Source organism: Cetorhinus maximus, chromosome 24, assembly GCF_964194155.1.
Source record: "Cetorhinus maximus chromosome 24, sCetMax3.hap1.1, whole genome shotgun sequence".
NCBI lineage: Eukaryota > Metazoa > Chordata > Chondrichthyes > Lamniformes > Cetorhinidae > Cetorhinus > Cetorhinus maximus.
In genome coordinates, this window is record NC_135902.1 from 34,371,025 (window position 1) to 34,387,927 (window position 16,903).

At 41.0% G+C, this 16,903-nt stretch overlaps 1 protein-coding gene across 1 annotated transcript in view; it reads right to left on the reverse strand.

Moving 5' to 3' along the window:
- Positions 1-16,903, reverse strand: part of dnai2b (dynein, axonemal, intermediate chain 2b) — a 64,626-nt gene that overhangs the window by 5,813 nt on the left and 41,910 nt on the right. Inside the window, exons 10-11 of the mRNA XM_078570995.1 lie at positions 7,640-7,786; positions 2,953-3,177 (exon numbers count right to left, since the gene is read on the reverse strand). Of these exons, the coding sequence (XP_078427121.1) occupies positions 2,953-3,177; positions 7,640-7,786 (372 nt within the window). The remainder of the gene's footprint in view (positions 1-2,952; positions 3,178-7,639; positions 7,787-16,903) is intronic.

The following is a 16,903-nucleotide window of genomic DNA, read 5'->3' on the forward strand; positions in this document are numbered from 1 at the left end:
TTTAAAAACAAATATACTTGATGGTCTTTCCTGTGCACAGACAGTCTAATTTAATTCTAAGGCCAAAATGGTGGGACCTGTCAAAGGTGGGATGGAACAGGCGGAGAGGCAGCCAGACGTCCATTGACTTTGGGCAGGACCAGAAAATCCCCGCCTAAGGTTTCTGCAAAAAGTACATCAAAATACAAATTATTTGTTGTGGAGTATAAAGGGATGGAGGGGTTATTTTTGCTTGAGCAATTTCTTACTATTCTAATTATAGATATCTATCATCTGGCCTAGTCAGAGTAAACAATTTTCAGACATGTGCCCACAGATACCATAATAGCTCACTGTTCCTACAGGCATTTTGAATAGATCAGACTGAAAAAGCCTGCCACACCATTCTGTGAACTAGAACAAGGAGCAATATTAAATCATAAATGTTTGCAAGACTGGTCCAGCATTTTCTTCAAACAACTTACAACAAATTTTCCCTGCCTTACCAGCCATAAGTGGTTAATGATTATGCCCTGCTTGAAAGCTTTCTACTTCTCAACTGCCAGTGTGTTATCAGACTCTCCAACATCAGATCCTGAATAACTGTGTGTGTATCTCCTCCCTGTCATATGTCGGACTGTATCAATAACAAGCTCATATCAGGAAGATCAAAGCTATTCTATAGGGCCCCCAACACAAACTTTCTTCCTTACCAATAACTTCACCTCTCTGGCCACTCTGTCAAGCAGATCAGATCATTTGTAACTATGCTGTCATGTTTGACCCAGAATTGAGCTTTAAACCCTACATCTTCTTCATCACCTAGAACACTCGCTTTCATCTCTTTAACATTATCAGTTTCTGCACCTGCCTCAACTCCTGTGATGCTGATTCTTTCAATGTTCCACTGTCATTTTCAGTCTTGACTTATGGTGGTGTCCCATCCTTCACCCTCCATAAAACCCAAAGTATCCAAAACTGTGCTACACATATCTTGCCCATTACTATATCCTGCTCACCCATTAGTGCCATTCTTGGAGATCCGAGTTGTTTTCTTAATTTCTCAGTGCATTCCATTCAAAATTTTTGCTTTTGTCTATAAATCCCTTGATGGCCTTGCTCATCCTGGTTTTGCAATATTGTACAATCTAACATAACTTACCATTCTCCATGCTCCATCTTTATGAGCATCCTCTTTTAACACACCATCAATGCCTTCAGCCACTATAATCCTACCCTTTGGAACCCTTTTCCTAAATCTCTCGAAAATTAGATCCTGATATTATCTTGGAGTCTGGGAGAGGCACTGTTTTACGGTCAGGTAACCCAGAAGAAAGGGTTTCCTTCAGGCACTGTCAGATTTAGCTAAAGAGTCTGATTAACGTGTTTTGCCTTTGTTTCCTGGCCACAGCCTGTCTGATTAGAGGGTGTCTGGCTGTAAAGTAGGAAAGTCTGCAGAACCAGACCGCAGCTGGGAATGGAGAGGAGGGAGGAGAAATCCAGGTCAGGGGCAATGCACCAATCAGGTGGCTGATTTGGGGGGGGGTGAGGTGGGGGCACTGGAGAAACATCGTCCTCAAGGTTGAAGTTTAAAGGGGAAATTAAATCTGAGGCACTTAGCCTCATTATAATATTTAAAGAGTCAACCAGCCTCCTGGGAGGTTTGGTCACGCACTTCCCATTCTGTCTCTGCTGAACCTGGAGGTTGGTGTGTTGAACTTAGGGTTGGGGTTGGGGTCAGGTTTGAGAGTTTTAACATTTTAACCCAGCCCAAACCCACCCATTTTTGGGCGTTAAAATTCCCACCTCTGGGTCCATCTTTAAAGACATACTTAAAATACATCTCGGCCATTGAGATTTCAGTCACCTCTCCTCATTTTTTCACTTCTGGCTCTGTGCCTATATCATTACACCTATCTGCCTTGTGGCATTTTTATATTGAAGATGCTATATAAATGCAAATTATTGTTGTAGTAGTAAAGTCTTGTCCTCAGTTGCTTCCTGGTCACAGCCTGTCTGATTAGAGGGTGTCTGGAGAACATAGGGGGTGTCTAGAGGACATAACTCCAAGGTACAACATTACATGTGTGCTCTATTGGTCTACAGTTGAGATATTGGTATAGATTTAAGACACATAACTGAGATTCCTTAACATTTGCAAACTCAAACTGAATGTGAAGCTGGGAATCAAATTTAAAATATACCAACAAGATTCGTGAAATGTGGTGGGAGTGAAGCCTAAAATTTTTAATTGACTTACTGAGTCTTAACTCACAAAATTCCTTCTACTAGAGATGAGCCCATGAATGCTAACTTTTTATTATCCACTTTACTTACAGAATTGGAGGAATGAAGCAGAGCAACAACTGGTAGGAAAGTGCTCTGTTCCTCCTGCACGTGATATTTAAATAGAAAGCCTGCTTCTCAAGTTTGATTCTTTTCTAACTGCAGCTTAACCAAATGCAGAAATTTAATACCGATGACTAATGTTGGGACAGAAATTTCAAGTTTTTCATTATCATTGAAGAAATGCTCCATATAATAATGCCTTTCAGACTTAACAGTGAGCTTAAAGTGTAGATAACAGTAATGCATGAAACAGGTACATTCTATGGACATAAGCCTGGGATGAGAAGATCTAGCTATGCTCATCTGTTAGCTGATGAAAGTTCAAATGTAGATGCACCAACAACTGTTCAAACAAACCCTGATTCCTCTAATTCCGTATCTCCACAGTTGTCCACTACTTGGCAAATTAAGTACTGTTTGGCCACTTAAGAGGTGCAAAAAGAGAACTATTATAGGTGACCCTCATTAGCCAGCTTTTTAATTCTCGGAATCACAAAATTGTACAGGAGGCAGAAAATGGATCTCAGCAGCATTCAAAGTTTAATTTAATGGCATTAAGATTAAAAACAGATTAGCACTATCATTTACAAAAGTTAAAAAACCCCATAAACTCCTTCTACTTACCCTGTCATCCACTTTTTCTGCCTCTATCTCAAATCTCTCTCTTTCTTGTTCAATAGTTTCAAAGAACGTTTTCTCAGCTTGCTCAATTTTGTATTCAATTGTTTCCTCCTCATCTTCTTTGCGTTCCACCACTTTTTCTTGTTCAGATTTAACACGCTCTTTTACCCGCATTTCACGTTGCCGTGCTTCCAGAATCCTCTCTCGTTTTGTCTCCCTCTCAAACATCTAAAAAGAAACAAAATAATTCCATATTTATATATGATTTTTTAAAAATTCAGTGGGCGTCGCTGGCTAGGCCAATATTTGTTGCCTATCCCTAATTGCCTTTGAGAAGGTGGTGCTGAACCACATTCTTGAACCGCTGCAGTCCACGTGGTGTAGATATGCCCACAGTGCTGTTAGGAAGGGAGTTCCAGGATTTTAACCCAATGACAGTGAAGGAACAACGATACAGTTCCAAATCGGGATGGTGTGGCTTGGAGGGGAACTTCCAGGTGAAGGTGTTCCCATGCGTCTGCTGCGCTTGCCCTTCTAGGTGGTAGAGGTTGCGGGAAGGAGCTGACAAAGGAGCCTTGGTGAGTTGCTGCAGTGCATCTTGTAGATGGTACACATTGCTGCCACTGTGCACAGTGATGGGGGGAGTGAATGTTTAATTTACTGGCTAACACTGTCATGGACTAACTTAATTTTCACATAACCTACAACAAACCAAAAAATCTCTTATGTAAAATTTGGAGTTTTTGTAAAATTCCAATCAAAAGATATAAATTTGTATATGAAGCTGCATTCATGCAATGTCAAAATGAGACTGATAAAATAACACCTCATGAAAAGAGAAATCAGTTATTGATACAAGATTACACTCAGTTTACAAAGGATAAAATAACAGAATTACAGCATCCATTCTTTTTTATTTAACATTAAAAACCTGTAGCTTTTGGAAATAGGGTCCATGGAAATAGTAACCTGTTATCCTGTGGGGAAGTGAGATTCCCATTAAAACCGCGTACTTAATGTGTCACAATAATTTTGAGATAATCCAAAATCATTTATCACATCCCAAAGCAGTTTGCAACTTTGGGTTAGAATGAATTTTTATTCAAAGGGCATGAAATTCATTTGCCCCAATTGTTGGGCTTAGGGCTGCAGTTGACAGTGTGTCCATGCCCACTGGAAACAGGGTGGGTAAGACGCAAAATTCATCTAACACCTTCTTTCCATGGTTGTGGCCTGGCAATGTGTGATCCTCACACAGTGTCAGTGCTCACTTCAGTGTAGGCATCCTCTACACTCTCCAGGGGGCTGAGTAGCATTCTTTAAAAACCACATGCTCCAGACATCCTTCCCTTTATAAAAGGAAAGTCATTGCAATGCTCACTATCCTCTGGCAAAGAAGCCACATCACTGCAAGGGAAGAAAAGAGCTATCAGATTTAGTGATGCTGACCTGTTCTCACTCTGCCAAGAGGTTGAAAGCAGAAAGGAGGCCATGTTTCCAGTGTGGGCAAGAAGTCCTCCCAACACTGATACATAGGCAGGCCTCTGCCTTTGCAGCAGTGGAAGCAAATACTGCAGCCAGTAGCTGCTCCATCATGGGTCCATCTGGCAGCACTGCCATGGAGGTGCCCACCACTTCAAGGGTGTAAAGGATAGGCTCTAAGCACTTCGTGATGACCTGTGTCATGGTGGAGCCAGCCTCTTGCATGCTTATAGTCACTAACTGCACTAACAAAAAAGCTACATGAACGAGAGAGGTATATAACTCATATATGTTAGCTTTAAAGACAAATTTGGGCTGGATTTTGCAGTCAGTGAGGGCCATTCATTGTATTTACATGTGCCCACAGGTTTTTTAATGTGGTTTTGTACTGTAACTTTATAGGTCTGAGATGGACCTGTGTATCTCCACAACCAGGAATGATAAGTTAGAATAGTTAAATCAATGCCAGATCAGTTACAGAAAATTAGATTGAGGGGGAAAGAAAGATGGAGTTAAGAGAGATAATTGGAAATGTTAAAAAAAAATTAAAATCCTCACCAATAATTAAAATCTGAAGGAATGTGACTCCATATGACTGGTAAAAGTTAAATTTCAGTGCTAGAGAGGTTTTTTGGTAGTAATTAGAACTTATCACACCGATAAGAGTCTACTAACACAAGAATGGGCAAACCCAAACTTTTTTTGATGAGTTTAGTGGGTATCTATCATTTAAGTACCACAACTTAATGCTGCTCTATGTGTTTCAATGCTGAATTTCTCAGCTAGATTACCAGTGTAACAAAGCTTCCAGAAGAACAGGACAACTTGTCAGTAACTTCCTGATTTCTGTGTTTAACCTTGCCTCTGCTATCTTTGGAAGTTGCGGCTTGATTTTCATTTTACTAACAGTAGGTGCTGATAGCCTTACCATTATTTTGACCACAGAGTCCTGGTCAATGTACCTTCCAGCAGTAAACTGCCTTCAAAAGATGCACCAGTAAAGCCCACTGAGTAGTACTTGGTGATATTGGATGTGGACAGAGGGGGAATCCTCACGTGGCATATATAATTGGTACGGCAAAAGGGGGTGGATGACTGGTCTAAGTTTTCACATGCTTTGCAGGAACCTTGAGGCTATTAAATGTTTCCCAACAATGCAATTTCTACAGGACTGAAAAGAAACCATGTGGATCTTGAAAGATGTGAATCCTTGAGAACGGGATTCAATGTTTTCCCTCTGCATGATGTAATATCCTATTGTTTATGACAAATACACGAGGAACTTACATTTTTGTTCACTGAAATGAACATATTGTGAACTTCTGAGGTAGGTTGGGACAAACCTCACTCTCACAAAATTCTTACTGTAGTAAGAATATTGCTGGAAGTAAAGACAGATGGTAATATGGAATCAGCCATCAATATGAATTACCATATTCAAATGACTATGAACTGCTTAATTTCAGTTCAATTAGAACATTCAGACAAGCCAAAACAGATCGTGAAAAGCTACAAAGAAATAGTAGATTCCAATAATAAGTCACTTGCCAAGTCCTCAAATATTTTTATCCTCAGTCGGCCGAAAGCTGAACTGGTACTAAGGAGGCAATGCTGAATTTTGTTGTCTATGTCTGCCTTTGTTGAGAGGAAGCTCCGAAGATACAGAAAATGGGCCACTTTTTCCAGGATCTCACCATTGATCTTAGTCGATGTGGGAAGTTGTTTTGCTGTGGGAGCTGGTTGGAAGAGGACCTTAGTTTTTAGGGTGTTTAGTGAAAGGCCTATTTTCTCATATACTTTGGAGAAGGAGTCAACAATGACCTGAAGCTCAGTTTCTGAGTAAGCAGGCATACAAGCATCATCTCCATACTGAAGCTTAATGGTTGAGGTTGGAGTGGTTTTGGTTTTGGATTGAAAGCAGCGTAATTTGCTGCAGTTGAGGTGCAGTATTGCAGTGTGGAAAATGAAGAAGGTTGGTGCAATGATATAAGCTTGTTTGACCCATCTTCACTGAGACAGGGTCTGCGATAGTTCCATTGGTGAGGATCATGGCTTTCGGGACATTATGGAATAGGTGGAGGATGGTGACAAATTTCTGAGGGCAGACCAATTCGAGGCTTCACGGTTGACAGAGTCAAAGACTTTCGTGAGGTCAAAAAGGGCCATGTATAGCAGCTGGTGCTGTTCCTTCCATTTTCTTTGAATTTGCCCTATCTGAGTATTTGAGGACCAGGATCTCATACCCGAGACTAAAGGTCATGGTTTACCCTGCAGCAGCGATCCCTGCACTCCTATATACTTCGAAGGCTTGAATAATCACCAGGCACCTCAAAGCACTGGAGAAGTACCATCAGCAATACCTTCACAAGATCCTCCAAATCCGGTGGCAAGAAAGATGGTCCAACAGCAGCATACTCTCCCAAACCAACATGCCAAACATGGAGGCACTAATCACTCAAAATCAGCTCCACAGACAGGACATGTTATTTGTATGCCTGACACCAGACTCCCAAAGCAACTGTTCTAGCTTGGTCGGAGCTTGGTCACAGCAGGAGACTCTGAGGAGGGCTGTGGAAAAGCTTTAGAAATGTCCTCAAAGCATACCTGAAGAGATCAAACATCCCTGCCGACTTATGGGAATTCCTGGCTTGTGACTGACCAAAATGAAGAAGGTTTATTTGGGAAGGCGCCGAACATATCAAAATACTTTGTCAGAAACGTGCAGAGATGAAACTGAGGCATTGGAAAGAGTATACAAATCTCCAAACACCTCATCTGCCTGATCCTTTGAGCACCACCTGCCCCGCATGTGGGAAAATCTGCAGATTGTGCATTGGTCTTAACTTAGCCATCTTAGAACCCATTGAACTGGAGTGGAAGCAAGTCATTCTCGATCCCTAGGGACTGCCTAAGCAGCAAACTTCCAAAGTAGGCCATATGAGAATTTTGCCATGGGGGTATCTCATATTTATCTAATCAGGATTATTTCATCATCAAGTATACTGTAGATTTTGTCAAAATTATTTGGCAATATTACCTGCAATTACACTCATTTTTAGATCTGAAGTGCACTCCTTAGAGTTGTAGTTTTACTTAAAATCATTTTTAATGCAATGGATTCTGTCAATTTTACACATAAACCTGTAGCTCAGTAGAAACAAGTTTACTGCAATTATAGTGATTAAACTCTCTAATTCAGAATACTTACGGCATTCGCAAGTGATTTTTCATTTTTCTGGTAAGTACATAAACCTGATGAGAACTCGAGCAGGGTTGTTGTGCCCAGGAAGGAACCACAGGCAAGTAATCGTCCATTGTCTTGGATACGCAAACTGTACAGAGGTTCGTCACACACCTAGTTGGGTAGGATGGGGAGAGGAAGGAAAGAGAATGTATTTAGGAAAACAGTCAGGATTTAGCAATTTGACAATGAAACATATGACAATAAAATGGGGGGGAATTGATTTCTACCTTTTTAACCTAACAATGTGTCTAAACCCAACTACCCTTCAATATCAGTATGACATTCCAATCTATGCAGTGCAGAAAGATAAGAGTGCTTTATTCAGAATTTTTCATTCCCATCATGTCACTTTAGAAATAAAAAAGTTCCGCTGCCTAACACCAAAGGAAACAAGAGCCTTGAGTCACAACTTTCAAGATTGCCATCATGACAGCCGAATGCATTCTCATAGTAAATATGTTCAACTAAAACAATTAAATCGAATAAACAGCTAACTAGTGGTCAGCAACAGAGTTGTTAAAATGTTAATACACTAAGAGTTTCATGAAAAATGATCGTTTAGGTTGAGAAATTATTAGGTAACGTCAATCAGAATATTGCTTCATGGCATTAGAACAAGAAAATATCAATTGAAGATAACGTCTTCACTCAATAGGTTTATTATTCTTTCAACAATCTGCCGGTAAGGATGTGGAATCAAAGATATGAGGGGAACTATAAATGTTAGATAATAAGGTTAGAAAGCTGAAGTACTAGAAAGACATACACAAACAGCTGAAGGTCCCTCCCTCATATTGACATTTTCGTAGATTGTAATTCTAATAAGAAAATTTAGATCTGATCCTTTAATCCTGCAAAGGTAATTGTGGGGTAGGACTCAGGTTCATGTTTCTATTTTCCACATGCTGAGATCCTGATCTTAATTCTATCACTATGATGAGCACGAAGTTGATGCCAGGTGCTTCCCCACAGGGAACAAAATAACAGATGACAAGTCAGGATGCTCTGACACTCCAAATATGCAGTTCCAGAAAATGGTTTATAGGAGTCTTATGTCTTGAGATGCAGAAAATATATATATAAAAATCCCATTGTTAGCAAACAAAAATTGTTATATTTAACTGAGGAGCAAACTTCCTGTTAAATTTGTTGGCAAAATTTCTTAACTGTGACATAGGTGGTGAGTGAGAGATGGTTCAGCGAAATAATGTACAGGTGCTCCATCTCACTGTATACACAGTGACAGGAACCAGTCTGCGTGTGCTATGCCCCATATAATGAAAACTCTTGGCTAGACCGTGTATCAAGAGGGTGCAGAACTGTGACAAGCCACTTTCCTACAGGAACAGGGGGAAAAATGTAAGAGTGAGCCATACCGGGTCATATTTTGTAGCTTGAAGAACTGCATTATTAAGAGGCATTTGCAGAATCTATGAGAGCAGGCTATTATCTCACCTTCCCAACAAGAAAATGGTCAAAATGCAGAGTGACATACAGTCTAAAAGAAAACACCTTAAAAAAAACCAGTGATGTCACCTAATGCTTTGCTTATGGAAAGAATCCTCATTAAAATCTCATTAAAAGATGATAACTTGTACTTGGGGCCCAGAATTGCTGCACCATTAGTTGCAAACTCCAAAACAAAACAACCCTTGTGAGTTCATTGTAACAATAGATTGGCATGGGATTTTACTTAGACTAGACGGTAAAAAAAATCAGAGCGTTCTTGTAACCAAATTTAGGGAACAAAACTACCATTTAAAAAAAATAAAAAGTACCTAAAATGTGTAAGCTAAATATGTAATGGAAGTGTTAGAAAAGAGTTGTTGTGATTATCTAGTGATAATCAAGACAATGCACTTGCACTATTGATACACACATCATGAGATCATCCTTACAATGAGTTATAAAACTGTATTTTGCACAAACCCATCACAATGACTCTTGCTGTGGTTAATTGAAAGAAAATTATATTAACTCTGATGCTCAACAATTATTAGGAATTTCAAACTGATAAACAGGTTATCAGGGTGATAATCTAAACGAGATTATGCCAAACAAAAGCAAAATACTGTGGATGCTGGAAATCTGAATTTAAAACAGAAAATGCTGGAAATACTCAGCAGGTCAGGCAGCACCTGTGGAGAGAAAAACAGAGTTAACGTTTCATGTTGATGACCTTTCATCAGAAATGTATGCTAAACATGCGTTTTTAGGATTCACAAACAAATCTTGGCTAAGTCAAGTGGTTCTGTAGCATTGAAGATGGCAGCCAGGGAGACTGGCATAGACATTGGTGGGTGTGAAGATATTTCCCTTCATGTCTTACAGAGTTATGGGACAAGTCTAAAAATATCCTCCCCCTTTGAGGATATGCACCGATTTCTGTGTCTTTTTCACGTTTGTTGGCTTTCAAAGTTTTATTTCTTTATTTTAATGTGTTCTTTTCATGGGGTGTGGGCGTTGCTGGCAAGGTCAGCATTTATTGCCCATCCCTAATTGCCCTTGAGGAGGTGATGGTGAGTTGTCGAGGGAACTGTCAAAGGGAGGTGTCAAAGAGACTTGTCAAGCCGCCAAGGCATTTAAATCTTCAAATATTTTTTAAACTGTCTGCAGCATTGAAAAGAATTAGTGCTTGATATTTCACTCAGTCTGTTGACATAAAAAAAGGCCGGGAAAGTGAGACTTGCACTCCGGGGAACAGCGAGAGCAGCAGGGCTTAAAAAATGGAAGGGAGAGTGAGACTTACACCTCCAGAAACAGCAAGAGCAGCAGGGTTTTTAAAAAAGGCAGAGAGAGTGAGACTTACACTTTGGGAAACAGCGAGAGCAGCAGGGCTTAAAAAAAGATAGAGAGAGTGAGACTTGCACTTCTGGAAACAGCAAGAGCAGTGGGGCTTAGAAAAAGGCAGAGAGAGTGAGATTTGATTTTGGAAAACAGTGAGAGCAGCAGTGCTTATAAGGACTGAAAGAGTGAGGCCTGCAGATAAAGCAGTAGGGCTATCTGCCACCACCTGTAAACAAGTGCCAGTCAGAACACATGTTCTAAAAGAAAAATAATCAAGGTGTGACATCTCAGGGAAGCAGATTGGTGATTGGTGAGTATTTTCTATTTACCCGATTGAAACTAGGGAATTTTCAATCAGGGCAAGTAGAAATTTAATGAAATCATAAGAATCTAAGCACAGGCAGGACTAGAGGCTTTAATTAAAATTTAATTAGTAAAATAATTAATTAATTAAAACACTATAAAGATGGCAGGGCAGGTGATATGTTGCAGCTGCAGAATGTGGGGGTTGATGGACACAAGTATGATCCAAGGCAAACACGTCTGCAGCTTGACTGAGCACTTTGGCTCAGAGTAACTGAGCTGGAGGCCAAGCTACAGACACTGTGATACATCAGGGAAGGGGAAAGTTACTAGCACTTTGTTCCAGGAGGCAGTCAAACCCCTTGGGATAACCAAAAGACCATTAGGCATAGGAGCAGAAGTAGGCCATTCGGCTCATCAAGTCTGCTCTGCCACTCAATGAGATCATGGCTGATCTGATAATCCTCAACCCCACTTTCCTGCCTTTTCCCCATAACCCTTGATTACATTACTGATTAAAAAGCTGTCTATCTCAGCCTTGAATATACTTAACGACCCAGCCTCTACAGCCCTCTGTGGTAAAGAATTCCACAAATTGATTACCCTCTGAGAAAAGAAATTCCTCCTCATCTCTGTCTTAAATGGGTAACCCTTTACTCTGAAATTATGCCCTCTGGTCCTAGACTCTCCCACAAGGGGAAACAACTTCTCAGCATCTACCCTGTCAAGCCCCCTAAGAATCTTATATGTTTCAAGAAGGTTGTCTCTCATTCTTCTAAACTCCAATGAGTACTGGCCCAACCTACTTAACCTCTCCTCATAAGAAAATCGCTCCATTCCTGAGATCAACCTAGTGAACCTTCTCTGGTCTGCCTCCAATGCCAGTGTATCTTTCCTTAGATAAAGGGATCAAAATTGTTCACAGTATTCTAGGTGTGGTCTAATTAGTGCTTTGTATAATTTTACCAATACTTCCCTATTTTTATACTCCATTCCCCTTGAAATAAAGGCAAACATCCCATTTGCCTTCCCTATTACCTGTCGAACTTGTATGTTATCGTTTTGGGATTTTATAGGGTCTTCTTATTTGGTCCCTGGTTCAGCGACAGGAGGGTGTGATTATGAGTGAGGTAGGAATGAGGACCCAGGAGGGAGAAGTGGAGGAGCCTCAGCTTTTGCAGTTCTCCAACAGGTTCAAGGTTCTTGCTGCTTGTATGGACAAAAACAGGGGCTGCAGGGTGGATGAGGAAACTGACCATGGCATCATAGTACAGGAAACCATTCTAGCAGGGGGAGTTAACAAGAATTAGTGATAGTAAGGGACAATATAGTCAGGGATGAGACACAGTTCAATGCAGCCCAGAGTGAGAGTCCAGAAGGCTGCATTGCCTGCCCAGTGCCAAGGTTCAGGGCATCTACCTTGGGAGCGAGAAGAACATGCAGTGGAAGGGAAAAGATCCAGTCATCGTGGTCCATGTAAGTACTAACAACATAGGCAATGCTAGAAAAGAAGTTCTGCTTAAGGAGTATGAGCAGCTACGGGCTAATTTACAAAGCAGGTACTCAAGATTATTACTCAAGGGTAATAATCTCTGGATTATTATCTGAGCTACGAGAAATTTGGTGTAGGGAAAGTAAGATTAGAGAGTTGAATGTCTGACTCAAAGATTGGTGTGGGAGAAATGGGTTCTGATTCATGGGGCACTGGCACCATTTCTGGGGAAAGTGGGAACTGTACCATTGGGACGGTCACCACCTGAACCGTGCTGGGACCAGTGTTCTGGCAAATTGTATAACTAGGGTGGTAGACAGGGCTTAAAACTAAATAGTGGGTGCAAGGGATCAAGTGATGGAAGAGGTGATAAATTAAAGGAGGAGGACAAGGCATGAGAGCAAGGTAGCAATAAGGGTAATAATAATCAGAGCGTGGCAGGAAGGGTCACAGGATACAAACCAATACATTAAGCCAGCAGATAAGGCTAGAGGTTGCAAAAATAGTAAAAAGACAAACTAAAGGCTCTGTATCTGAATGCATGTACCATTTGTAAAAAATGGATGAATTGTCAGCTCAAATAGAAATAAATCTGTATTGTCTTATAGCTATTACAGAGACTTGGCTGCAAGATGACAAAGGCTGGGACCTGAATATTCAAGGGTACGTGACATATTGAAAGGACAGGATGCTTGAAAAAGAGGTGGGGTAGTTATGTTAATTAATTATGACATTATTACAACAGTGAGAGATAAGTTTAGTTTTAAGAATCAAGATATACAATCAATTTGGGTAGAGATAAGAAATAGTAACGGTAGGAAGTAATTTGTGTTATAGGTTATAAGCACTGTAGGATGGGGTATACAGGAAGAAATAATAGGGACTTGTGAGAAAAGTACATTGATAATCATGGGTGATTTTAATCTGCAAACAGACTGGACGAATCAGATTGGCAAAGGTAGCCTGGAAGATGAGTTCATAGAGTGCTTTCAGGACAGTTTCATAGAGCAACATATTCTAGAGACAAAAACAAAAAGCTAAAAGCTACTGCGGATGCTGGAAATCCAAAACAAAAACAGAATTACCTGGAAAAACTCAGCAGGTCTGGCAGCATCGGTGGAGAAGAAATCAGTTAACATTTCGAGCCTTCATGGCCCTTCGGCAGAACTGAAGCATAGTTAGGAGAAGGGAGAAATATAAACTGGTTTAAGGTGGGGAGGGGGGGGGTGAAGAGAGACGTTGAGGGTGTGGTGATTGTGGAGATAAGCAGTGATAGGAGCAGATAATCAAAAGATGTCGCAGACAAAAGGGTCAAAGAGGTGTTGAAGGTGGTGATATTTGTCTAAGAAAAGTGCTAATTAAGAATGGAAGACAGGATACTCAAAGTACAGCTCTAGTGGGGGTGGGGTGGACAGACTAACAAGGTTTTAGTTTTAGATTTAAAAATAATGGAAATAGGTGGGGAAAGAAGAATCTATATAAATTATTGAAAAAAAGGGGGGGGGGAGGAGAAACGGGGTGGGGATGGGGGGAGGGGGAGTTTAAGATCTAAAGTTGTTGAATTCAATATTCAGCCCGGAAGGCTGTAAAGTGCCTAGTCGGAAGATGAGGTGCTGTTTCTCCAGTTTGCGTTGGGCTTCACTGGAACAATGCAGCAAGCCAAGGACAGACATGTGGGCAAGAGAACAGGGTGGAGTGTTAAAATGGCAAGCGACAGGGAGGTTTGGGTCTTTCTTGCGGACAGACCGCAGGTGTTCCGCAAAACGGTCGCCCAGTTTGCGTTTGGTCTCTCCAATGTAGAGGAGACCGCATTGGGAGCAACGAATGCAGTAGACTAAGTTAGGGGAAATGCAAGTGAAATGCTGCTTCACTTGAAAGGAGTGTTTGGGCCCTTGGACGGTGAGGAGAGAGGAAGTGAAGGGGCAGGTGTTGCATCTTCTGCGTGGGCATGGACATACCCCATCCTACATTCTAGAGACATTGAGAGAACAGGATATTTTTGCCCTGGTAATGTGCAACGACACTGGATTAATTAACGACCTCATAGTAAAGATGCCCTTAGAAAGCAGTGATCATAAAATGATTGAATTTCACATTCGATATGAGGGAGAGTAGCGTGTTTCTAAGACTAGTGTTTTAAACTCAAATAAAAGTAATTATAAGGGTATGAAGGCAGGTATGAAAGTGAACTGGAAAATTAGGTTGAAGGATAGGTCACTAGAGATGCAGTGACAGACATAAAAGGAGATAAAAGGAGATATTTCATAACACTCATCAAAGATACATTCCAGTGAGAAAGAAAAACTCTAGGGAAACAACGCACTATGCATGGCTAACTAAGGAATTAAAGATAATATCAAATTGAAAGAAAAAGTAGCTGACTCCTGTGATACACGCCCGATGTCACTGCGCGTCATTTTACGCGTCGGCGTGCAGGGCCCGCCCCCATACGCCGAACAGAAGATTCTGGCCAGAGGATTCTTAGGCTGTGGAGTTCTCTTTCCCAGACAGCAGTGGAGGCAGGGTCATTGAAGATTTTTAAGGCTGAATTAGATAGATTCTTGATTGACAAGGGAGTCAAAGGGTATAGTGGGTATCCAGGAAAGGACAGTTGAGGCCACAATCAGATTAGCCATGATTTTATCAAATGGTGCAGCAGGCTTGAGGGGTCGAATGGCATACTCCTGCTGTTAATTGCTCATATATTTATTTGTACGTATGAGCTTCTACCATTACAGGACTAGTGCAGCAGGAATGATTTCACAATTTATCATTATCATGTTGGCTGCCTGTGGTTTCACAGTTTGTTTGACAGCTCCAATGCTTATGAAGTCTTTGGAATGGAACTATGAATACAAATTCTTCTTCTTTTAAGGGATTAAAGGAAATTAAATGTAGTGAATGGGTTTTGCTATCAATGATAATTTTTTTTTAAATAGCGAATTCATCAATAGACACTTAAGGATTTATTTATTCTCAGCATGGGTCCTGAGGTCTGCCCATGTGAGTGAGTTGGCAAGGAGAGTGTGGTGGATGGAGGGCAGGGGTTGGCATGAGCTGGCGCTAAATTGGCATAGGGATTATAAAGGGCAATGGGGATGAATGGAGTGGCATAGATTGGCATGGGTGGTATGAGGGGCTATGGGGGTGGGTAGAGATGTATAAGTTGGCATGGGGTATGAGGGGTGATGGGAAAGGGCAGAGGGGCATAGGTTTGGCATAGGGGCTATAACGGGCTATGGGCTGAGTGGAGGGGCGCAGCTTGGCATGGAGGGTATGAGAGACCATGGGGGCAGCTGGAGGCATGAGGTGGCATGAATTGGGTGAGGCATGAGGTGGGATGGAGAGTGCGTGAGAGGTGTGAGGGCTGGAATGCTGTTTTTGGTTTTATTACTTTTTTCACAGTGCCAGAGCACCAAGGCGGGCCTTTTTGCCCAACCCACTTCTGCACCCGGCTGTTTGATGCCTCTGAGCTGTTTCCAGGGTTGGCAGGCAGGACTCCAATTTCACCCCCCAACCCTCTCACCCTAGAATGAAAATTTGAACATCTGGGCACTTTTTCCTGGATTTGGTTTGTGGAGCCGTGAATTGTCCCTGACTTCGTGCTTCCAACTTGGGACTGAAAATTAAGGCCATAGTCCCTACAAGTACCTCATGTTTTAAATCTGATTGCAAAACCCAACAAACTATGAGTGTACAGAAGTTGTCTGAGTAGTTGGTGTTTTCAATCTTTCTGTTGAAAACAGCTATGAATGCATTGTTAGGGTTTCCAAATATTTAACAGTTGACTGATTACATAAAACATTGTAATGAATCATACTGCAGTAACAACTAAACTACGAGTAATGCCTGCATAGACAGGTAGGCAGGTTTGACAGCAAGTGAATGTGAATATATATGAATGATTAAGTTCCGAGAGGGAGCACTGTATCTCAGAACAAAACCGTTCTCCGGTCTAATTTAGAATGCTTCAACTCAATTTGAGTTAAGCAGACATAGCACTCAAATCCACAATGTAGCTACAAGATGAGAACTCCACTGTTTAAATGGCCAGGTGGCTTCTCAGAATGTTTTTAAACCTATCTCAAAAGTTCTAAAGCGTAAAAATTATTTTATTGTTTTGGTAACAACATTTCTTCTGAGTCACTTATGCTGTAACAGTCACATCATTGCTGAGGAAACCTTCCCAAACACCAGTTTGAGGTCCCAGTAATTCATATCATAGTCTTAAATCTTAGCTTAAGTAGCTGTCGGGATACTACAAATGGGAGTATTAACTAAGGAAGGTTAATACCTTCCTTATTAAGGTATTAATAATACCTTAATATTATTATTAAAGTAATAATAATAACCTTATTATTGGCCATAGTCCCTGCTCCTGATCAAGTCCTGACTGGAAAAACCTCAAGATCAATGGTCACAAATGAGTAATGGAGGTACCAGAAGACTGCCTATGAAACTATATAAGAGTGCGTTTCAGAAGAGAAGAGGAGAAAATTAAAAGCAAAAATAAAAATGCCTGGAAAAACTCAGCAGGTCTGACAGCATCTGTGGAGAGGAACACAGTTAACGTTTCGAGTCCATATGACTCTTCCAAAACGTTAACGGTGTTCCTCTCCGCAGATGCTGTCAGACCTGCTGAGTTT